The sequence below is a fragment of the Mercenaria mercenaria genome, chromosome 16, assembly GCF_021730395.1.
Source record: "Mercenaria mercenaria strain notata chromosome 16, MADL_Memer_1, whole genome shotgun sequence".
Lineage (NCBI taxonomy): Eukaryota > Metazoa > Mollusca > Bivalvia > Venerida > Veneridae > Mercenaria > Mercenaria mercenaria.
In genome coordinates, this window is record NC_069376.1 from 37,646,796 (window position 1) to 37,672,323 (window position 25,528).

The 25,528-nt window shown below is 34.3% G+C and overlaps 2 protein-coding genes across 2 annotated transcripts; both read left to right on the forward strand.

Annotated features, from left to right (window-relative positions):
* Nucleotides 1–1,761: 1,761 nt before the first annotated feature.
* On the forward strand, nucleotides 1,762–9,322 carry LOC123540562 (uncharacterized). The gene is made up of 5 exons (XM_045325663.2): nucleotides 1,762–2,775; nucleotides 3,931–4,006; nucleotides 4,609–5,332; nucleotides 5,848–6,408; nucleotides 6,901–9,322. Exons 2-5 carry the CDS (start codon nucleotides 3,973–3,975, stop codon nucleotides 7,346–7,348), a joined length of 1,767 nt encoding a protein of 588 aa, XP_045181598.2. The 5' UTR covers nucleotides 1,762–2,775; nucleotides 3,931–3,972; the 3' UTR covers nucleotides 7,349–9,322.
* A 448-nt stretch (nucleotides 9,323–9,770) lies between these two features.
* On the forward strand, nucleotides 9,771–21,831 carry LOC123540733 (sphingosine-1-phosphate lyase-like). Its single transcript, XM_045325978.2, has 12 exons — nucleotides 9,771–10,062; nucleotides 11,724–11,968; nucleotides 12,412–12,561; nucleotides 13,125–13,227; nucleotides 13,909–14,074; nucleotides 14,720–14,836; nucleotides 16,772–16,923; nucleotides 18,778–18,877; nucleotides 19,210–19,324; nucleotides 19,575–19,696; nucleotides 19,873–20,094; nucleotides 21,144–21,831. The coding sequence occupies exons 2-12, from the start codon at nucleotides 11,728–11,730 to the stop codon at nucleotides 21,267–21,269; spliced, it is 1,614 nt and encodes a 537-aa protein (XP_045181913.2). The 5' UTR covers nucleotides 9,771–10,062; nucleotides 11,724–11,727; the 3' UTR covers nucleotides 21,270–21,831.
* Nucleotides 21,832–25,528: the final 3,697 nt, after the last annotated feature.

Sequence of the window (25,528 nt, forward strand, 5' to 3'; positions counted from 1 at the left end):
TTTGCATGAAGAAAATGAGAAATAACAAGTATCTAGTTACAAATGGACAGTGACATATATAAGGCCAAGACAATGTGTTTAATATCTAAAAATATTGTTAAGTTAATGAAGTAGTATGCACAGTACTTATGTATTAAGGTGAATTTAGACCACACATTATTTCTACAGTGTAAGATAGTTATTATTCTATGTTTATAAAACTATACGGACAAGAGAATGAATTTGCAGATGAAGTTGTGAAAGCACATTAATTCAGGGAGGGCCTAAATTGTCCACCTGTCATTCTTGTAGAATAGCTGTATTATACCAGTATTATCAGAATGATTTGCATGAAATTCATTTGGGAGAAAAAAAGCAGGTCACTAGGTCGTGGTGGGTCTTTAAGTAACATGTAAGCCAACGGGATAGGCAAAATCATCTGCGTTTATTGCATAATACAGTTTATACTATGTATGTTAATGTATATTAACAATATAAAAATGCGTGCATATTATCACGTACATGATAGACTCATGTGTCGCCCCAACGCACTATGTAGTAGGAGTAGGAGTAGTAGTAGTAGTAGTAGTAGTAGGATTAGTAGTAGGAGTAGGAGTAGTAGTAGTAATAGAAGTAGGTGTAGTAGTAGTAGTAGTAGTAGGAGTAGTAGTAGTAGTAGTAGGTGTTGTAGTAGTAGTAGTAGTAGTTAGTAGTAGTAGTAGTAGTAGTAGTAGGTGTAGTAGTAGTAGTAGGAGTAGTAGTAGTAGTAGTAGTAGGAGTAGTAGTAGTAGTAGTAGTAGTAGTAGTAGGTGTAGTAGAAGTAGTAGTGGTAGTAGTTAGTAGGAGTAGTAGTAGTAGTAGTAGTAGTAGGACTAGGAGTAGGAGTAGGAGTAGGAGTAGTAGGAGTAGTAGGAGTAGGAGTAGTAGGAGTAGGAGTAGGAGTAGGAGTAGGGTAGTAGAAGTAGTAGTAGGAGTAGTAGTAGTAGTAGTAGGAGTAGGAGTAGGAGAAGTAGTAGTAGTAGGAGTAGTAGTAGGAGTAGTAGGAGTAGTAGTAGTAGTAGGAGTAGGAGTAGTAGTAGTAGTAGTAGTAGGAGTAGTAGTAGGAGTAGGAGGAGTAGTAGTAGTAGGAGGAGGAGTAGTAGTAGTAGTAGGAGAAGTAGTAGTACTAGTAGTAGTAGTAGTAGTAATTATAATAATAATAATTATAATGATGACAGGGAAGGCCTGGTAGATTGCTTCAAAAGGATTATTTCAATCTCGCCACAACTTTAATTGAAATGATACAAATAAAGAAATTGATTTTTTCACCAAGAGTTGTTGTGACGATTATTAACAAGATGTTCTAAATTAAGTAGTTTCATATTTACCATAAAGTTTTTATTTGTCACAGAGCAGTTGTGTTAGCCAATGACTGACAAATAGAAATTCAATATGAAATCACTTGATTATTGATTATTATTTGAGCCGCGCCATGATAAAACCAACATAGTGCAAATGCGACCAGCATGGATCCAGATCCGCGCTGTCTGATCAGGATCCATGCTGTTCGCTTTCAAAGCATATTGCAATTAGAGAAACCGTTAGCGGCCAGCATGGATCCTGACCAGACTGCGCGGATGCATGCTGGTCGAAAATGCACTATGTTGGTTTTCTCATGGTGCGGCTTATTTACATTCGGACATAACAACAGTTGTACAAAAAGTAAGCAAATGGGAAAACAAAAGTACCTTTGGCATCATTGAACGGCCATTCCCAACATCTACAACACAAAACAATCTGACTAAAGTACATATCCTATTACGCTACGCATAGGATCTGAGAACGACCTATTCATTGCCTCGTTCTGACGACCCTTTTGCTAGCCAATCAGAGCCTAACTTACAACATCTTGCAAATCTACCTGTAGCCTTGACTTTTGATATTTACAATTCTTATGTCATAATGTATCAGATAGCCGGTTTGCTCAGTCGGTAGGCCACTTGCTTTGTAAGCGAGGGGTCCCGGGTTCGAGCCCTGGAATGACTGCACATTTTTCTTACTCTTTGACATTCGAACAAGTCGTCTGACTGGATAAAATAAAAATAGCAATACTGGAAATCCAAAATATACAGAAGACGAATGTGAATGGGTCGTTCTCAGATCTTCGTTTAGAAGATCAAGTACTTTAGTCAGATTGCAACACAAAATAAATAAGCGGGAACAAATTTAAAATTATCAGAAGTTGTATAACTAACATACGAATATTGAGATAAAAATGAGAGAGTTAGAGAGAGGGAGAGAGGGAGAGAGAGAGAGAGAGAGAGAGACTTGGGTATGTCATTTGTGATTGAGACACTGAAACTATATTATACGCAACTTATCTAGTACCGTGTCCACCACTGCATAGCTGTATGATATGATAATTAAATAAATTTTATACTCAAGTTATTATTTCGACTTTGCATGGTGTTTCAAACGGCATATTTCACTAAAATGCATGTGTTATGTCCTATGACACCTTAATAATCACATAATGACGGTTTTTAGTATTTTACATGGTTCGTGGCAAAATGAGTGTCCCGCCGTTACATGACTGAAATACTGTTGAAAAACGGCGTTAAACCCAACACAAACAAACAAAATGAGTGTGATAAACATGTGTTGCTTTTCACCCGGAATGAATATACTTTTTAAACAAATAGCACGCGAAACGAAACACTTCAGGTGCATTGATAAAAACAAGTAATGACCGTATTTTATAATTTAACTTCCTCAAACTTTTCTGAAATAAATTCTAAATAGGAAACAAACCTTAAGGTAAGTCGATGTTTTACTTTTGTTAATAGCTATGTACTTTATATTTTTCTTTTAAATTTCGTGTATTTGTATCAATTTTCAGTATCTTAATATGTTTATATCTACAATTTGTTTATTTGTAATGTTTTATCATATAGATACAGTTCCCTAAATTTGTAAGGTCTGAAAATACATGACAAAAGCTGAGACTGTCCTTCGAGTTACCAAATTACTTTGTTTATAAATGTGCACATGTGAGGAAGTTGGTAATTACTTCGGAAAACAGATTTGTACTGGTACAGAAATCGGGAACACTGATTAGGTTAACTGCCCGTCGTACATTAAACTGAAATACTGTTATGCGTAAAAATCCAAGAGAAAAAAACAAGCAAAGAAATTTGCATTTTAGTACAAAAAAAAAACAGTATTTTGGATATAAAAAATAACTTCAAAGCTTGCCATGGATAGATTTAATATGGTGCTTCTCAGGTATCAAAAATGTACCTAGTTATAGGTAAAGGTCAAAGGGAGACCCCAATTACAGACGCGATTTCGTCATTATGTGACTAAATTATCACAATTAAAACAAATATGGTCAGTTTAAGATAAATTGAAAGTAATGAGATTGAGTCGTACCCGTATTGAAATATGAAACAAATGAATATGCAAAGATAAAAGTGGAGAGTAGGTACAAAAAATTAATAAAAAAACAACAACACTTAATGAACGAATGTCGTAATAGCACACAAACTAATAACCAGAAGGCATACATGTAATATGAACATGTTATTTAAGAAATCTCTCTTCTTGTAGACATTCTACAGTATACTTTATTTTACAATAAAGTGCATAGATTTAACACGTTTATTCAAATCTAAAACCCCGTTCATGTGCATTTAAAATTACTTCCTATTCTAACTCCTGAAACCAGGAAGACTATATATTTTGTGCCCGTATACATGTATCTGATAACGCAAACTGGTAAATAACATGAAATGACTTGTTTGTCATATCACATGATAAAGCTTCCACAAAACATTGTTTTTCGATTCTCAAACAACAAAGATTTCACAAAAAAAATAATTCCAACAAGTAAAGACGCGTTCTATATCTGTTACAGCATAAATTTACTTTTAATTAAAATTATCTGATACCAATACTATTTTACTGTTTCAGCTTAAAAGAGAAACTGAATATGTGTAAATTTTAAAGAAGACAATGTCTAGAAGTGAGTTCAAAAGTAACACAAGAGGTAACATTATGATGTAATATGGAGCAAATGTAAAAACTATATGTTTATCAAGCCTTTATTCTTTACCGTTACATTTCACTTGAGCAGTGTGGACAGGTATACATGTATCTTTATAAATTGTAACATTCTGAATCTAAAATCCATTAAATTGACTGCAATGTACATTTCTACATGCAGTTTATATATTGTTTTGTTTTTTCTTAAGGAAAAGTTCGCTAGGCTTAAGCTTATTAATTCAACATTGTCATTGTCAATGCGAAAGAATAAAAGGGAGAGTAAGCACTTTGAGTTTAATTAGATTAAAATGATTTTTTAATAAAAGGACAGACAGAAAGGTAACACAAGCCTCCGAGATTTTGCCAAAACTGGTCCGAGAAAACTTGAATGTGTTCTTTACATCAGGCTTGCTAGAGCATATCTAATACGTTCTCCGACACGCCTTTTCGAGATTTTAACAAGTCTTTCTCTCCGTTTGTTCATGTCAAAAACTGTTTAAAAGATGTTATATACAAAATCGTCATTGGTTCATATGTATAAAGATGGAATGCGTAATAAACTACAATTTCTCAAAAACGAATAATTACTACATTATTACACTTCAGAGCCCACCGAAAATTATGAGTCAATGATTATCTGTGCCGCTGCAAGCACTGCTGAAGCCTATGAAGATGTGGTTGATACAGTTACTGAAAAGCCAGAAGAGTGTTATAATGATTTAATTCCCGATATTCCTGTAAAAGATAAACGAAGAATTGATCGTAAATTTTTGTCATTAACAACTGGGCTGTCATCGAAAAAGGCTTTTTCTTTCACAGGAGAAAAAGATATTATTGCAAAGGCAAAGAAAAATCTAGGTAAGGATGGATTAGGTGGAAAGGTCGTCAAACAGATGACTAAGCTTAAACAGAATGTTGAGAAAAAATTTGGATCATCGGAAAACGACCAAAACAAAATGTCTTCCTTTCATGTCAAAGCCTCTCCAAAATTCTTTCGCCGGAAATCGGAAGGACATGTTGCACACAGCAAGAACAAAGGCAACATTTCTAAGGACAACGCATTGCAAAGTCCTAAGTTAGATTATCACAACTGGAGAATACAGCCGAGTTTAGAATTCAAGACAGATGTCAAATTGCCTGATATTGAGAACGGAAAGGCAGTTCAAGACGAATCAAATATGTCATCCGGTAATAATCAATCAGCCGGTTCTCGAGAAAATTTTTCCTGTAAAGATAACAAGACAGGTTCTGAGGACGACTACCTGGTACCTGGCAATGAATTTCGATCAGCAGAAACGTTCTCTAAATATTTAGCTCGAAAGAACGAGAGGTTAGTGTTTTGATTTCGTTCAATTTGCTAACAGACAAAAATATATATTAGAACTTGTAATTGACATTCTTATATCACGGTGCTAAAACAGATCTGAACAATTGTGTTTATTTTAAGTCATATCGTTACATTTCTTGATATAAGGTGACTTTTCAATGCCCGTGTATACATTATTTATGGCACAGAAGGATACCTGGGTAGAGCCACCAACATTTCGCAAGCCTGCTGGTTGAAGACCTGAGACAGATTTTGTTCAAGTGAAGCAAAGCGTTAGCCACTCGGTCACATGAAGCTATTAACGGAGTGTACTCATGATAACAACAACAGAACAAAATATAATAGCAAAATGTCTAATTTTTGTATTTCTGTTTAATTCTATAAGAGTGGATAGCAAACTAAAAAATAAATCAGCCTACACTTAGAGAAAAATGTTATAAAATCATATGTGATATCCTTTATTGTCAAAATCAAAGGAAATTTTTTTGTACCTTCATGTAACATATTTTTCATTTCAGAACAAATGAAATATTAGTAGAAGGAAATTGCATAAATGATCCGGAGAAAGAGACAAATGACCATGATAATGTTTACGAAGGTTTTTGTTTTAAAAATGAAAAAGTCACGGGAAAAGTTTTAGAAAATGATAAGACGATACATGTAGAAACTAAAGATACGAATAAACCAAAATGTAGCAAAACTAGTGACACTTTGATGCTAACACGAAAAGAAGAAAAACTTGAAGTACACAAATCGGAAGGACATGTTGCACATAGCAAGAACAAAGACAACATTTCGCAGGACAACGCATTACAAAGTCTTAAGATAGATTGTCACAATTGGAGAATACAGCCGAGTTTAGAATTCAAGACAGATGACACATTACCTGATATTGAGAACGGAAAGACAGTTCAAGACGAATCAAATTTGTCAACCGGTAGTACTCAATCAGCCGGTTCTCGAGAATTTTTTTCCTGTAAAGATAACGAGACAGGTAGTGAGGACGACTACCTGGTACCTGGCAAAGAAGTTCGATCAACAGAAACGTTTTCTCAACATCTAGCTCGAAAGAACATAAAGTTAGTGTTTTGATTTTGTACAATTTCATAATAGGCATAAATATATTTTAGAACTGGTAATTGACATTCTTATTTCATGGTGCTAAAATAAATCTGAACAGTTCTGATAGGTTTAAGTCATATTGATACAGTTCTCGATATACGGTGACTTTTTAGTTTTTAGTGCCCGTCCATACATTATTTGTGGCACAGGTGGATAACTGGGTAGAGCCTGCTGGGAGCCGAGATAGAGTTCGTTCAAGTGATCCAACGCGTTAACCACTCCCTCCGATCCATTAACGAAGTGTTTTCATAATATAAACAGAACAAAATATAATAGCAAAATGTCTAATTTTTGTATTTCTGTTTAATTTTATAAGAGTGGATAGCAAACTAAAACAGGAATCAGCCTACGCTTACAGGAAAAATGTTATAAAATCATACACGCGATGTTCTTTATTGTCAAAGTCAAATGTTTTTTTTGTACTACATGTAACTTATTTTTCATTTCAGAACAAATGAGATAACAGTAGAAGGAAATTGCATAAATGATCCGGAGAAAGAGACAGATGACCATGATGATGTTTACGAAGTTGTGTGTTATAAAAATGAAAAAGTCACGGTAAGAGTTTCAGACAATGGTGAGAAGATAGATATAAAAAATAGAGATTCGATTGAACCAGAATGTAGCAATACTAGTGACACTTTGAAGCCAACCCCAAATGAAGAAAAGCTTGAAGTACAGGGTTTCGATATCACATCATTGAAGTTGGAAGATGTGAAGGCGGTGCTTCTTGATTTGGGTCTTGAGAAATATGTCGATGTGTTTGAGAAGGAACATATTGATGGTCTTATATTATCAAAATTGTCTGCTGAAGATTTCCGTTCGGAATTCGGGATGTATAAGTTAGAAGTAATCCGTCTATGGGAATTTGTCAAATCTGGTCATGTTCCAAAATGACACAATTTACTGTAAGTGAAATCAAAAGTCCAAGCACACACTGGAACTACACAGATGAAATAATTAATACATTGAATAAAGGAGTGTTATTGCAAGTAATCATAATGTAACAACAAAGATGAAAGCATTAATACATTGCACCAAGAAGTGCTATTGTAAGTAACGACAGTGTAACTACCAAAATGAAAGTATTGATAAATTGAATCAATGAGTATTAATAAATTGAATCAATGAGTGTTACTGAAAATACTGACGATGGAACTACAAAGACGAATGTATTAATACAGAATCGTATAATGCTTAAATCAAAGCCAAATCAAAGTAACGAAGAAAACTATTTTGATGCATTTTTATACTAATGTTCCTGGCTCAGGTGATGTAGTAGAAGTTACTGCAGACACGGGTGGACACCTTTGTAGAACCACTGTCTTTCTGCAAGCCAAGTTTTATTTGACTTTATATATTCATTCGATTGTTTAGGTAGACATGTTTATATTATTTGTCAATCATCGATGTACATGTATTCGGAGATATTACCATAATTGTTTGTAATAGAAAAGCATGAAGAACTTTACTAATTGATTTCTAATCCCCGCTGAACATGTCTTACATTATCTTGTAATTTTTTATTTATGGACGTTTAATCTTATGAATATATTAATTAAAGACATTTTGAGATAACTGATACACAGGTAATCGCAATGGACGACAGCTATTTCACTCATCGAGTACGTATTAATCAGTTACCGGTAATTCATATTTCTTTAACTTTATAGCAGATCAGGTATTCAGTGGAAAGGTTTTTTTTATCATACATTTGTAAAACAAGACTATTGACAAGCAATTAAAGGCTACATCCGAAAGGGGCATTTGTCATACTGGTTACCATAGGAACCACATTTTTCACTTTGAAATATAACCTTTAAGACTCATATTCTCTGAATAATCTACCATGTACAAATCAAGTTTCCAAATTGTCTTTTATCTATTTTGACCTATTTACCAAATTACACGGAAAAACATATTGTACTTTACCGCAGAATCCCACGTCATATTTTGGACTCCTCGAGTCAGTCGTGATTCTAGAGTCAACAATGATCCAACGAGTGGTGTTTCCCATTTTCATAAACGCTACGAACCAGTCTCCAACTTATTTAAATAACATTAAAATCTTTCGTGGTGGTTACGAGAGTCAAGGTGCGGCTTCGGTACTTTTTTGGAATATATCGAATAATTCTAAATCTAATGCATCAAGTAACTCTTCATATAAACAAACTATATGAATGTAGTTATGTACGTTCAGATCAAACATTTATAAGCGTTAATATGTAGTTTTTATATTCTCGACGATAGTCTTTAAGCTTCTCCAAGAAATGACAACAGAAGAAAATAAAGCTGTGTTGTGGAAGAAAGGAGACATTCTTTTACATTTGTTAAATTCATTCCCGAATGGAAAGCTTCAATTAAGTTGGCAGTAATGTGTATACGTCTTACAAAGTCAAGGGGTTGGTCATTTTAGTTAAGCGTACACTTGAAGTACAACTGCTCATTGTATATTGTAATGATATTTTGTGTATAAAGCACTTGTAAATATAAAATCACAATATACACACAAAGACATCTCAGAAGTTTCTAAACTAATTACTTGATACCATGACAACAAACAGCGGACATTTGGAAGGTCGACGAATGGCCTTGGATGATCTAAAGCGAAATGGATGTAGATACAGTGTGTGAAATGTTAAGCCCTGAAGTAGTTAAAGGTCTTAAGTCGTGTATTACTACTAATAAGATTTTAATTGGAAAGATAGTCATTGAAAAAGAGATAGGCAAACATCTTTTGGAACTGGGATTTCAAGTTAAGGAAATTAAAATCCATACACTTATTTGGATTTGTCTTACATTAAATGATAAAAGGTAAGACGAAACCATTGAGAAGTACGGATACATTTCAAGATAAACGGAATGCGGAAAGTAAGTTATAGTGTTGAATGATTAACGCAGGCATTTTATGTTTTTTCTTCTATACTTTAGGAATCAAATACAATGTTTTGAATTCCTACTACAAGGAACGTCTATCCTATATTTGGATAACTCTGACGACTTTTTTTTTTACGAAATTTACTTTTTTCCATACGGTTAATAATCAAAGTTTTATAGAGCATGTTCAAAATTTTAAAGAAAAAGAATAAGTAAAATAGGATAGTTGAACGTAGATTTAAACAGTATAAATGCAAGAAAAAATAAATATCTCAGAGTAAACTTTCTTTGTATCTTCTGTCCCACCCCTCCACTCCATCAACGAAATGCAGAAAACAAGTGGAAAATTTCAGCGATTGTTAAACCGGAAGATATAGTTTCAAAATTCCAACTGTAAACTGTTCTAAATTTAGATCAAGTAACCGTGTTAAGTGCTTAAAGTAAACATGACGCTTAGTTTATTTGTGGTAGCTCTATAGTATTAAGTTTAAATGTATGCGTTTAAACATGTGCTTCTTTCACTATATTAAAGTATAATAATGGATACTGTGTATTTGAATTATGTCATGTAAAGGCATATCTTAACATATGAATAATACACTTAATTATCAGTTCATTGATAATGTTGTTGATATGATTATGTACCCCAGATTATTTCATTGTACATGTATGTAATCAGTGGTATAGATACTGGACATGACAATCTGACCGCTGCTGGACGTTTACTGTAAATGGTAAGTGCGAACAATAATTTCTATATGTACATATTGAACAAGGATTTGAGGAAATACAGTTTGTATCATCGTTGCTTCATAACTCTTAGGAATAATAGGGCGTTTTTCAGCTTAACCATTATCATGCTGGTCCCGATTGATACAGCCTTTGTGACAAATGTTAATCATAGGTCCGTGTAGGCTGATCAATATTGGCATTGCTTGCCATTCGGTCAGTATCTTTTTGATAAGCACCCTTTTAACAGTTAATGGTGCTGTCCAAATTAAAAGATGGACAAGTAAATTATAGAAATTTAATAGGATAAGGGATAAACTGAAAAAAGTTCAACAACTCATTTAAATACAAATTATTTTATTTCTAAATAGATTCACTGCATGACGAACTCGAGTTTGTAAAGTACATCTTATGTTATTTATACAGTTCATTCGTTCTATTTTCTGAACTTCTGATATATAAGATTCATTTAACGTGACATCTACGAATGTACATTGTAAGCATGTTACATAGAGGTATCGTTAATCATATTAACTATTAAAAGATGAGTTCTGATTGGCAAAATTGATCCTTCTGGCTCACAAAATACCACATTATATTTTTTGTTTCGGTTTTGAAATTGTATTGTGCTGGTATAGGTTCGTAAATAACAAGTGCAGCAGACGGATGGCTATCTATATCGGACGTTGAACGTTAAAATGTGTATAAAATTGCATTATATATCTTATATCTTACTATTAACAGTTGGACAGAATCATGTTACAAATGTCGCAACACAAAAAGGTAACGCGAAGGTATATACTAAACAATTGAATAAACTGCTACATCCTCGTACTTGTACTGTTTTATATTTAACCGTGCTAAGGCCTAAAAAAAAGATTGTTTGTTTCCGGTAACATGCTAAAAAAGTAGGGTAGGTAGGGCGGTAATTTTTTTTGATAATTTTTTTTTATTAAGTGGGTCTTTTCGGAAATTATTTTTGTGTAAAAGAAAATGAATACAGTTAAGGGAGGTATGCCTTTAGAGCATCAGTAAGCTGATGTCTAACATCACTGATCATGTTTAAAGCATAAAAAGTGCAGTTTTGCAACTTTTTGTTTAAAAGTTGAAAAAGAACTTCTCCATGGCCATAAAAACATTTAGGGTCGGGCCAAAAATTAAGGGTAGGTCGGGATACCGGAAACAAACATTTTCTTTATGCCGAATAATAATACGAGTATAACGCACACTTTTGTCATTTATTGTATGTATAATATTTAGTTTAATAAAGTAAATAAGTAATAAATATTTTGGCGTTTAAATCGGATGTTTAGAATTATAGTTACTGACTTTTCCGCAGTTCAATAATATAATGTGCACTCCAACAGACTGCATGTGTGATCATCAGAGCCACCCTGTCTGTAATTATTGATTTCTATGTCTGGTTCATATCGTAACATTATGCACGGCTGAATAAAGTCATTTAATGTATCTGAACTAAGATCTGCGAAACTCTGTGGATTATTTGGAAACTACGTGCAACGGAATTGGATTAACGAATTAATCTTAAAAATACGTAGATTTCAAATACGATTTATGTCGTTGTTAATAATATTATGTCTTTTGCCTACTCTTCTTCCTGAAAAATACCTGCGTATATATGGATTTCTTTCTCGTTTCTTTCCAGAACCATGTTACACTTTATCGAACACGCAGTGTTTACACTAGTTCTTGCGGTTCTTATCAGTATATATTACAAAAAAGGTCCTCAGCAGTTCTTCAGAGTTATCGTTCTTGCCTTGAAAGAATTGCCGGGAGTAAAGACCATTATTGACCTTATACTGAAGAATGAGGTGTCAAGTTTTGTGAAGACAACCAGCTTGGCTCAAGATGTTGTTAAAAGCAAGCCAAGGGTATTGATTCCTGAAAAAGGTAATTAATACGTAAATTTGATGCGATTGATTACCGTTTTTTTTGGCCTACAAATTGTTTCAAAATAATAACATAGCTTTCTACGCAGTCCTTAATGCGCTGTAACTTGCATTATTATATGTTTTATTTTCGCTAGAACACGATACCATTGACGTCAAGTCGATACATGTACTAGAGCATAGGAGTGCTTCAATATTTGATCTAGTATTATATAAAAAGATATTTCAGTATGAAAAAAAAAGATATAAAGAACGATGTTGCTTCTAACACAAAAAAAGAGATTACCATTTTTCAAGATGCACTTCGTTTCCGTTTGTAACGTAATTACGTGGCACTTCTTGTTGTAAGAAAATGCTTCTGACTATCTGTGGAAATGCTTTTGATTACTTTTGATGTTTCATTTGTACACTAAGCAGTAACAGTCCTTTCTATTTCTCTTGAAGGATTCACTGCAGAGGATATGAGAGAACAGATGAAGAACTTACAGAAACGTAATGCTAACCCGGAACGTGACGGAAACGTGTTTGCGTACCAGTACACGTTGTATGATGATAATTATAAGCTTCAACAAGAAGCTTTTGATTTGTTCTGTGGTACGTATGATTTTATGGGTTCGGATAGTTACATTTTTTGAATCAGAATAATCTCCCTTTATCGACTTTGTTGTAACAACTACTTCAACCCAAGGTCAGATATTTCCTTCCCAAAATTCTTTAATAGCATTGGTTTAATAGGCATTACAAGAATATTTTTTAATTGCATGGATAGTTATGACATTGTGTTGTGCAATGATGTGAATGACTAGTAATTATAAAAGTTCTGTTTGGCGCCATATGCCACCATTTGCCACTCTGCTAGTTTTGCGATATCTATTCAAGTATATTATCTGGAAATAAAGGTAGTTTTAGGCGTTGGAGCTAGTTTTTTGTTCTGCTACATGGTGTAGAGTCAGTATAAGGGGTTTTGTCTGCCGTCGCGAGAGATCTGTTACAAGTTTATATTGCTCTAAAATGTTTCCTAGATCATATTGAACGCTTGATATTGTCAAAAATTCGTAATTGCTATTGAAATTATATCTTCTCTCGATGCATTGCCTTATGTAAAACACGAAACACAGTTATACAAGGTTTTACTGAATCTAAAAAATTTATTTCAGAGAAAACTGGTCATTCTGTTGAGCATGATGAGCTCGTCAAAGAATTTTTTCACGGATTCATGCACGAAAATGCTCTAAACCCGATTATTTTTCCGGCACTCAGGTAAAAAATATTAAAACGTTTCAAATCTGAACATAACCTGTTCTCTATATTCTCTATGAATTGAATTTTATATCAGGTAGTTCATTCATTTTCTGCGGAACACCAAGCCTTTAAACGAATCTTAAATAGAGCATCAGAAAAAATAACTTTTTGATGGCTTACATTACATTATTCTATATTACAAGCAATATCATTTGTGTGGTTTTATATTGCACTTTATTATATACCTATATAAATTCTATAATAAAATCGGCTTGTATTTCACAATTAACTATGAATAGGCAGAAAAAAATCCGTATTGTACCTTTTGAATTCCGTATTGTACCTTCCGTATTGTATGCTGCTGGACTACTTTCATTAACATGCATGACCTGGCACAGTTCTATAAATAGCGCACATAAAAATTTCACTTAGTTCCATTTTAATATCGATAGAAATTGAAGATAACGTTCAATAACAAAACAACAAATAAAAATGCAGAGGTATATAATGAAGGATCAATATAACAGTAACTAGATCTTGGATTTTGTATTCGGCTCGAGTGGAATTTTGCCAGATCGGATCTCACGAGGTGCGCAAGCATCCCAGATCGAGCTACTGTTATGATAACCCTTTTGTATTAGACATAATTTGCAACTGACTTTATCGCAGCATACAGACCTGGAATTATTTTTACTTCAGGTTAATGGAAACGGAAGTTGTCAGTATGACCTCCGCCATGTTGAATGGAAACAGTGAAGTTGTGGGATTTCTTACGTCCGGTGGAACAGAAAGCAATTTGATGGCAGTGAAAACGTTCAGAGACATGGCTCTTGCCACAAGGCCTAACATCAGAAAACCAAATATTGTATGACATATAATGTCATGCTTTACTTCTGTTTTTTTCAGAATTTTAGTCATATACCATTTGAAACCCGCGGTACTTTAGATTTGCCTCCTCCTCCTGCCGATCGGTCCGTCCGTCCGATAACCGTTCGCAAAATCTAGATCCTGCTCTGGCATTTGAATAAATCTTTATATGGGGATAAGAGATTTTAAGAATAGTACAAGAAACTTATTAAGGTTTATAGATGATGGACAGTTTTGAGAATATAGCAGATCAAGTTTTGTTGCAATGGTTAAAAGATGGACAATTTGGAAACATGCAAGTTATCTCATGTTATTTCATGTTTGTTTGCTAAATCTATATTTAAACAAAGTTATTGAAATACACGTTCAGTAAATGCATTAGATGACATACATAATATGTTCTACTGCTCTGTTAAAGTACATAAGGTAACCAAACTTACAGTTTTCAAACTTTCGTTTCCATCACATACTAGTTACCTACTCTAAAACAATAATACTGAACATCTAAATAACGCGTTAAAGGATCATCATCATGCTTTAATACCATTTTCTCGTTTTTATTTCTGCAAAAGACGTACGTAACTGATAAATCAGATCTTGGATTGAGACTGTTATTGCTTATGAAGATGTTTTCATTTTACAGATTGCGCCAATAACTGTACATCCAACGATCGACAAAGCAGCTCATTACTTTGGATTAGAAGTGATACATACACCAATGGCATCAGACTTCAGAGCCGATGTTAAAGCTATCGAACAGGTTAGATTTCTTGCTTTTATCGTCTGGTGGTTTGGCTTGGTTGCTTTCTTTGCTTCCAAAAGATCCTACAAGTTTTATTAACTACATTTGAGCCGCGCCATGAGAAAACCAACATAGTGGCTTTGCGACCAATATGGATTCAGACCAGCCTGCGCATCCGCGCAGTCTGGTCAGAATCCATGCTGTTCGCTAGCAAAGCCTATAGCAATTAGAGAAACTGTTAGCGAACAGCATGGATCCTGACCAGACTGCGCGGAAGCGCAGGCTGGTCTGGATCCATGCTGGTCGCAAACCCACTATGTTGATTTTCTCATGGCGCAGCTCATTTGTATCACATCATCAGTCCATGTAGTGTTGCTACCGTAAAAGGTCTCCCTTGCTTGAACAATAAAATCTGTATGGTATGTCTACAGTTTGTATATACATGTATACGGTTGTTGTTGCCTTTGAATTTCGTTACTATATCTAGTTTGTGATCAGGACACATATTCTCTGTTTTTTCATTCAGATGTTTTAGAACCCATGTTTTTGTCCATTCATTAAAATGTTTTAGGACACATATTCTCTGCGCGGTTATTCAGATGTTTAAGGACACGTATTATCTGTCCATACATTTAGATATTCAGGACATATATTCTATGTCCGTTCATTAAAGTGTTTCAGGAGACATCTTGTACCCATTAATTGAAATGTTTTAGAGCACATATTCTCAGCGAACTATATCAGATGTCGGACGCATATTTCATTAGATAATATTATTCAGGACACATCTTTTCTGCCAATTCATTCAGATACTTCAGGACACATATTCTTTATCCATTCATTTAGTGGTTTAGGACACAAATACTTTGTCCATTTATTTAGACGTTTCAGGACACACATTCTGTGCCGACTCCTTCAGATGTTCGTGACATATATTTTCTACCCATTCATTCAGATGTTTCAAGACACATATTCGGTGCCTATCCATTCAGATGTTCAGAACACAATATTTTCGTGTTTTAGGCCCAACCATTTAGATGATTCAGGATACATATTCTGTGCCCAGTCGTTTAGATGTTTCAGGATATATATTCTCTGCCCGTTCATTTAGATGTTTCGGAACACATATTTCCGCCTTTTCATTTAAATGTTTTAGGACCCATATTCTGTGCCCAGTCATTTATGTGTTTCAGGATACATATTCCCTGCCCATTCATTTAAATGTTTCAGATTATATTATGACGTGATAAACAGGTTATTTATTGTAATTTTCGATAATATTTCACAGTAGTTTATCTAAACAGTGAATCGAATTCTTTTCATCAGACCTCAGTGATACAGTATAGGCCTACCTGCAAGTCATAGTAAGACAAGTTCCTTATGCACTAATCCAATTATTATTTCGATTGAAATATCTTGCAGGGTTACATGTATGACTATTTCCCTGGGGAGCTAAATGGAACAGTAGGAACAAATTTAAGAAAACCAGACATCACATTCTTAAAATAAAACCAAGAATCTACTTAAGTAGCTAAAGTAATTAGATATTGACTTAAATTTTTAAATTTAGAAAATCCTCCTGAAATATATTTACCTTGACTAAATAAAAAATGTAGGTACACTTACTGTGTATGTAGGGTAGTGTCCTCGGCTAAAAGTAACTTCAGTTGTTTCAGTGCGATTACACATTCATACTGTGTTTACTTATGTGTATTAGTGGGCAGTATTTCAAATCAAACACAGATATTTTATACACACAAACATGTTTCATTTTATGTTTACAGATACATTAGTACTATGTAGAAATTGTTCATGCTATCAAATATCAAATACGAGCAAAATAAATCTATAAATTTCAATGATTTAATTTAAAAAAAATCAAATACAAGTTTTTTTGTCTGATTAATTTTAGCGTTGTTTGATGTTATTATAGAATTTATGACATGTCTACAGGCAATAAATTCGGACACTGTGATGCTAGTCGCCTCCGCGCCACAGTTCTGTCACGCTGTAATGGATCCTATAGAAGAAATTGCTGCTCTTGCTTTGAAGAAAGGATTGCCTCTACACGTGGACGCTTGTTTTGGAGGATTCATGTTGCCATGGTGATTGACATTTTCATTTACATGTATATAGTCAAATTACAGTTTTTTATACTTTGAAAGAAGCAATTTATTTTATATCATAACATCACTTTTATGCCCCGAAGGGAGGCATATAGTTTTTGAACCGTCTGTCTGTCGGTCTGTCCGCAATTTGCGTGTCCGGTCCATATCTTTGTCATCGATGGATGGATTTTCAAATAACTTGGCATGAATGTGTACCACAGTAAGACGCGTGTCGTGCGCAAGACCCAGGTCCGTAGCTCAAAGGTCAAGGTCACACTTAGACGTTAAAGGATAGTGCATTGATGGGCGTGTCCGGTCCATATCTTTGTCATCGATATTTGGATTTTCAAATAACTTGGTATGAATGTGTACCACAGTAAGACGACGTGTCGCGCGCAAGACCCAGGTCGTAGCTCAAAGGTCAAGGTCACACTTAGACGTTAAAGATAGTGCATTGATGGGCGTGTCCGGCCCATATCTTTGTCATCGATGGACGTGTCGCGCGCAAGACCCAGATCCGTAGCTCAAAGGTCAAGGTCACACTTAGACGTTAAAGGTCATTTTTCATGATAGTGCATTTTAAAATAACTATGCATGAATGTGTGACACAGTAAGACGACGTGTCGCGCGCAAGACCTAGCTCCGTAGGTCAAAGGTCCTAAACTCTAACATCGGCCATAACTATTCATTCAAAGTGCCATCGGGGGCATGTGTCATCCTATGGAGACAGCTCTTGTTGAATCGGTTATGATACGAAAAGAATTTTTATCACATATTTATGTTCTGTGGTATCAAACCGTTTTGTGCTTTTGAAAAGTTTCGATCGCCAGATTGGAAGCTCAGTAAGTTAAAACATTGATAACGTTAATGTATGCTAAAACGTATTTAGGAACTTGGATTTTCCTGTTGAATATTCAATCTAGCTTTTTACCACTTTCATCATACACCACATCATTTTATCTACCCCTTTACCCCATCCCCCACACACTTTTGTATTTTGCATGTAATTAAATGTAGGCATTGGAAATATAGATCAATATAATTGCACCATTACTAATCCTACCTGTCCTGTATTACAAAACCTGTTCTGTTATGACATTTTGATACAAGCAAAACTGTAATGTCTTCCCTGTAATATACTTACTGGTATTTAATTTTATTATCGACTTGTTAAAAGTTAATGTTAATATTTTACCATAAATAAGCTGACTAAACAATACCAAGCAGTTTTTAAAGGGTACCTCAAACGCATGCAAATATATCCTAATTGATTTTGTTATGCAAAAAGATATGCTATTGTATCTAAAAAAGTTTTCATTTTCATCTCAATCGTGTAACTGCAAGGGAAGTAAACTAATAGATATCACTGCTTGTAAATACTGACCTAAGGAAAGAGTTGTCATCCTTTGCGGATCACAACATTTAATTAAATATTAAAACTTCTGTTATTGATATAAACAAAACAATCATAAATTTCACATTTGTAAATTCTTTTTTTATTTGAAGGATTTCGAAATCAAGTTTTAGACATTATTCAATGTGTTTCGAAAATTTTAGGGTCGCTCTCTATTAAATGTACTGTTGGAATTTTGAAGCAACCCGTCTACTATATTTTTCAGTTAAAGTTTCTTTATGATGTTTACCTACTTTGCGTTGCATGACTCTATGTGTTTGTGGTGCTCTATTCTCCCGGAAAATATACCCTAACCTTTTTTCTTCAATATCACATCACATCGTAATTGTTATAGTCCTTTTATGAGTAGTTTTTGAATAGGAAAACAAATCAGGTCGTCGTAGAATATACTGTTTAAAGTTACATTCTTTTAATTACTACATGTTTATGCTATTTAGGGTAGAGAAACTTGGATACCCGGTACCAAAATTCGATTTCCGTGTTCCTGGTGTGACCTCAATGTCTGCGGATGTGCATAAATATGGATTTTGTGTGAAGGTATAAATTTTTGCGTTAAATAAATGAAAAATTAACATAATTGATTAATTAATTAATTAATTCATTGATTAATTATCAATTATGGAATCTGCTCAGAAACCACAACTTAAGAGTAAGAAAAGTGAGAAATAAGAGTTAATAATTTGTTGTTTCTCGCTCTTCCAGTATGAACTGATACTGGTTCTATAATGTTGGAGCTATAATATTTGCTGTCTGTAAATCTTATTTGTGGAACATATTTAGGAAATATGTCAGCGATACTGAGCAATTAAAACCTGAAAGAAATGTTAAAATAATAAAATTTATACATTATGTTTATTATTAATCAACAGGGTGCAAGCGTTATATGTTACAAGAATTCTGACATACGGAAATACCAAATATACGCCTATTCCGAGTGGCCAGGAGGGCTGTATGGCTCACCTTCCATGGCAGGCACTAGGCCAGGTAAGGGATCATAATTTTTTTGTGGATAAATAAATATAAGAGTATAAAAATAGCTATAAGAAATAAATCATGAACCAAAAATGAAAACGGAAACATGGAGACATTTTATGTAATGTCAAAATCTGGCATGAAGGTCTGTAAGTTACTTCTATTGACACAACTGACCACCCGAAAACTCGTGAAATAACTCAATAAATAAAAAGTTTGCAAAAAGTACTGATAGTGTTATATCTCCAACGTTATTGTTTAGGTGGCAATATTGCAGCGGCATGGGCGGCCATGAAAGCCCTTGGACAAGACGGATACATAGATAAAGCTAAAACGTTAATGGACACAACTGTGAAAATGATAAAACGAATAAAGAATGTCAAGGTAAGCTAGTTTTAAAAAAGTATGAACGCTTCATTTTTGAAATGGTAAATCCCCTCAATGCTTTAAATATCTAGTCTTTTCTTTATTATAAAAGTGGCTTCGTTTTAAAGATCATGAAAGTATATGTATTCGCTTATCACTCAAAGGTCAGCTGACCTTCACCGTTACTTTTACAGGGATTATACATCATGGGAGAACCTTGTATGACAGCATTTGCAATAGCAGCAAGAGACCCGAACATTAACATCCAGGCAGTAGCTGATGCCATGGAAACAAAAGGTTGGAAAATGGAACGAAACCAACTGCCAGATTCTCTTCACTGTTCTATTCTACCACACCATATACCTGTAGCTGACAAGTTTCTTGATGACCTTGAAGACGCAACTAATTATTGCAGGGTAATTATTTCAATACGTGTCAGTTATTGTGTTTAGTTTAATGTCAAATTATGACAATAGTTTAGCTATATATGACCCTCACACCTTGTACGTTCACGTGTACTTGGATTTTGCATTATTATTAGCTTGAATGTTAAGAATTCGAGTAACAGGACGAATGGTTTTTACTGCCGTTTTAAAATCATTGTGCGGCAGAACTACCCGAAGAATGCCTATAATCACTCACTTGGTAGCGGATTCCCATTGCTTTTATATCATGCATCGGATTATTTGTAGCACCTAACAAAATAGTTTAAAGGTAGTTGTAGTTTCCGAATCAAAATTTGAATATATTGAGACTTCCTTATCTTTTGTTTGATACGGGTTTGAGTGTTTCAAAAGTTTTTGCAGTTTTTTTTATGGCGACCAATTAATCTACCAAATGTTCATGTACCAGCACTAAAGAATTAGAGATTGATGAAAAAAAATGACTTAAGTCGTATAGATGTCAAGCACGGTATTGGTGCTTATGTCTTCTGTCAAATTACAATTGAAAATATTCTCCTCGTCCTAGACTCGAAATCATAGTCTCTCGATTCGTATACATAATATATATACTCTACCATGAGAATTGATAGAATTGATAAGGCAAGCCTTAATAATTACAACACAAATATGTTACAAAAATACAAATTCTTGACTATTCTCTAAAACTTATTTATCAACTTGCACTATACATGCATTATGTCATATAGTAAAACGCAGGTAAAACTGCTATACTCGTTTATCAATGTAAGCATACAATTTTTTTATCGTGTTCCCACTGAGAAAAAATCTGTAAAAGATCCTTTGGAAGCGAAGAATGCAACCAAGAAGAATAATAGCAGACTCGGTTTTATTGAGTGTTCATGAGAGGTAATGAAATGTGCAACACCTCTCACGCCCCTAGCACCGGCTTTAGCGGAACTCTATTACACATATGTTGAATGGACTCCATGATCCCAAAGGACCAGAAAATATAACAACACTGAACCCAACGAACCCAACATTGTTTTGCTTTATCTTCACAGGATAACAAAGCCTTAGCGAAGAAAGGGACAGCAGGGGTTTATGGGATGATGGCCAACATTCCTGACAAGGGGATTGTCACAGACTTCCTTGTAGAATTCTTCAGCGAGGTGTATAAATGCAAATAATTATGAGAATAAATGAGTTTTATTTGAGGATAGAGATATTACAAACTGAATTGACATTTAAATTTCATAATTTATAACGAATAATGTTAGCTTCTGAGCACAAGATCATGCGGTGATGATATGCTCTCTTAAAAGAATCAATATAAATGTGTTATAAGAAATAGACATAATACACACGTTGATATAAGTGTGTGTATAGTTTTAGTTTCCGGTGCCTACACGCACGTGTGTGTTTAAACGTGGCTAGTGTTTTTTTTAACAACTGTTGTGCATATTATGAGGAATTCACACGTTTCTTTAGAATATTCTTTGTCAGACAGTATGTCTTATTACACATTGTTAATCAAACTCCTATCAGAATGGTACATAAATGAATAAATACATATTCAGTGTACCATACAGGCTAGTTACTTTTGTCTGTTTTTGAGATTTTACATGATGAACTTCGGGGCAAATGGAATGAAAGTGATGTTCACAACCTATTTGTCAAAATCTTGTTGGTCTTCGACCTTTCTGTTATTAAATGAATGCACTAAATGAAATATATAATTATGAACACGTTCTTGCCTGCTTTTTGTATCGTCTGGCAAGGGTATTTGGAACTTATAAATAAACTCAATTTGACCAGCACAATATCACGTCTGTCCTAAGTTCTATATAAATTAAATATAACTTAAAATGGAATGATTTATTACATATCATTTAAAGAATAAGCGGATTTTTGTCGTTGGCTTTAGAGTAACATCGACATCTTAAATGGCAACATTCAATCTTTTTTTATGATTGAGGAAGACCATACATTTGTATGTGCCCTTCCAAACATTATTTCAAACATGGGCGGGTATCTTGGTAGAACCACCGATATGGCTTTCTGAAGAATACTTGTACATAAACAATAATCGAACATTAACAATAAATGTACTTCAACAATATCCGTACATAAATCACGCTTCTCTTAGATTTTTTTGTATCGTCGGGCAAGAGTATTTTAAACTTATGAATAAACAAAAAGTTTGACCACCAACTCAGCACGTCTGTCCTTAATTTCTATACACACTAAGTACAACTTAAACGTGATGAAATGATTTATTACCTATCATTTAAACAATGCTCGAGTTTTTTTTTCGTTGGGTATAGAGTCACATTGACATGTTATATGGCAACTTTCAATCTATTTTATGACGGAGGAAGACCATAGGTGCCCTTTAAAACATTATTTCAAACATGGGCGGGTATCTGGGTAGAACCACCGATATTCAGTAAGCCAACTACTGGATGGCTTTCAGAAGGATAATTGTACATAAACAGTAATCGAACATTAACAATAATTGTACTTAAACAATACTCGTACATAAATTATAATAGTATATTAACAGTAATCGTACAAAAACAATACGTGTACAACAATAACCATACTTAAAACAATACATGTACAACAATAACTATACATGATAATCATTCATAAACCAATAATTTTATATAAGCATTAATCATACATAAACTGAAGAAGTATATCGGTAGCCTTGAAGTCTGTTTGCAGATCATTTGCTTACTTCAATGGAGATAAAACATGAATATGGTAAGATATTGTAGCAAAGTACGGAATACAAATACTTAGGTATTAACATGGTGAAACTGTAAATTGTGAAAAAGCCGACTACCCCATCGAAAATGCTAACATCCGAAAGACTACAAGTTTCTAAGGCAAACAACTCGTTTAGGATAATCAAGGGAAGAAGTTACCTTCCCCTACTCCAACTCGGCCCATTTAATGTAACAGCAAAATTTATTTTCCATAGTCATACTCAATGCATGTAATTATCTGGATAAAATGTCAGAGAGGAGAAAAGTGTTAAGGGTAATAAATAGTTTTACGAAGTTCAAAAGCCCTGTATACAAAGGTGGACAGTTTTTTCAAGGTCGAAATGTTTTCAGTTGATAACAGTTCTGTAAATTTTGGAATGTTTGGGTTTTTCTAGTAATATTTATGGATATACTTCGCTCTGAGGTCTTTATGTAATCTACATTCTAGTAAACAGTGAAATTCATCCTCTAGGGTATTACATACAATGTATAACACATTTCCTATCATTTCTTAGAATTTTGTTCGGCTTGTGCCATCTGTCTGTTTCTAGCTGACAATCTCAGTCGTGTTAATGCTATTCTAAATTTCATTATATAAACATTATCTAAATAAGACTTAAAACCGAAGGTTGAAAACAGTTTATAAGAAGCCGCTCTTGAAGAATTCTCAAAAGATTCATTCCAGTGATGCATGAAATTATCTTTTATTCTTTGTTTGAAGCTAAGTAAAAAAAAAGTGTCATTTCCTACTCCTTGATTTAACCAAGCATAATGAAGTACTAATTGATTTAATAATGATTTGACTGATTTTGCCCAACATGACTGATTTTGCCGAACAAACGCATTCGGCTACTTCGGATAGGTTTCGGCCCGATGGCAAGGCTCCGCCTATTCTATTGATTAATAATCCCGAAAGGTTCCCGAAGCTAGCAAAAATTTAACGGCAACCCTGCCGCCAATCATCGAGCTGTAAGTCGACGGCAGGTCTTATTGTTAACATTTTGTCATGTCATTCTATGACCCACTATGCATGGCAAGTAATGCCCCAGACACCAACAACACCATCACTGTTCTTGTATAGTGAAAATCAACAAAGTTTAAAGTGCGCTGTGCTCTTGAACTTTATGCTATGGACCTGGGCCATGATGTGATCAGCTTTTGTACCAAATTATTTGCAAACCGATCCGTGAATCAAGAAGAAATTTACCGGACGCGAAATGCGACGGACAGAAGAATCAGTGTCAAAGGATTATCAAGACATTGAGTGCTGAAGAATATGACATTTTACCCCCTTGACTTTTGATCCAGTGTTCCAAAATTCTGTCATCCTGTGAAATATGAGGCTCTATCAAGCATAGCAAAAACAATATGCCTCCCTGGTCTGTCTATATGGCATAAACTGTTGTTTGGAATATGTGAAATTTTCGTATGAACAATATAGGTACAGAACTAATTTTCCACAAATGTGTGACATATTTGTACGTCTTTGTCACAAAATGTGTGACGAATTCGTATGTGTGAAAATTACGGTTCAACATAGCACCCATTTCATGAGAAACACGTTCAAAGGCGCTTTACATACAGCGAAATCAGCCACTACTAGTACAGACTCAAAGAGACAGAGTGAGATAAAGCTTACAGAACAGATAGAGAGAACAGAATTTAGATACAGGCCTGTCCGGCTAACTTAGCCTAGCACTTTGCGAAAAGACAGTCTGGTTCTTTAACGTGCACGATGTATATCTCCGAAACACGCAAAGCCATCTTTCCTGGGAAAAACCAGTACAGACCTCTTAGTTAGGTGGGAGACATTAAACAGCATCTCAAAACTATAACGCTTCAAAATCTTTCCACCAACTTAGTACATTTTATGTTAACACAAATAGGTATGTTGTTAGGAATAAATATTTATTTTATGCTAACTGGTGAACCCCTGAAAAATATCAGTGAGATATTTCTCTATATCACTCACAGTGCCAAACGTCTTTTTTTCATATAAATTATCTCCCTTGAAATATATTCTTTAATTAATTCCCTTTGTTGCCTTGTACCCTATGATTATCCTAATATCCAATCCATACATGAGTCATGTATGATGTACATCTAGATAATCCTATATAGGACAAGCTAGCTATAATAAAGTTTGCACAAGAAATAACATTAACGCTCTAGAAATGCTAACTTGGTTGCTTGGCCCTTACCTAATATGCATTTTTGTCCCAGCCAGCCAGTTGTGTTCCAACTTCCATCCCTATTCGTTACGCTATACAGCTCCTAGATCAATATTTTCATTATATCCATGTTGGTATTTAATTCTGCAACTTGATTTTCCAAGAACTTTCGGATATTCCCCAGTTGTTAACATTTTTTTCGTCTTGTTTGTTTTAATCTGACCTTCAGCTTGTTGTAAACAAAGCAAGCTTCCGGTTATTAAACGAACTGACGGCATTGACCCAAAAAGTTCTAAATATGCTTACTTAACTACTCTGACATTTGTCAGTCTGATGGCCGCGGATTGTGCATATTTTTTGGACAAAATATTTCAAATGCAGTTTTTGTTTTTAAAAACAAAATGGCGTGGTGTTGATTTCACGGTCCTAATCACCAATATTCGATATCAATGTGCCTAAGTGTCCATGCTAATTTAGCGGATGAATCATATGTAACACGGTAGC

Excerpts from the sequence above, each read along its gene's own strand:
- LOC123540562 (XM_045325663.2), top strand. The coding sequence starts at position 3,973 with ATGTCTAGAAGTGAGTTCAAAAGTAACACAAGAG. Across the intron at positions 4,007-4,608 it reads GTTCAAAAGTAACACAAGAG|AGCCCACCGAAAATTATGAG; the intron begins GTAACATTATGA and ends ATTACACTTCAG. Across the intron at positions 6,409-6,900 it reads CTAGCTCGAAAGAACATAAA|AACAAATGAGATAACAGTAG; the intron begins GTTAGTGTTTTG and ends TTTTCATTTCAG.
- LOC123540733 (XM_045325978.2), top strand. The coding sequence starts at position 11,728 with ATGTTACACTTTATCGAACACGCAGTGTTTACACTAGTTCTTGCGGTT. Across the intron at positions 14,837-16,771 it reads ATGTTAAAGCTATCGAACAG|GCAATAAATTCGGACACTGT; the intron begins GTTAGATTTCTT and ends ACATGTCTACAG. Across the intron at positions 19,697-19,872 it reads AACGAATAAAGAATGTCAAG|GGATTATACATCATGGGAGA; the intron begins GTAAGCTAGTTT and ends TTACTTTTACAG.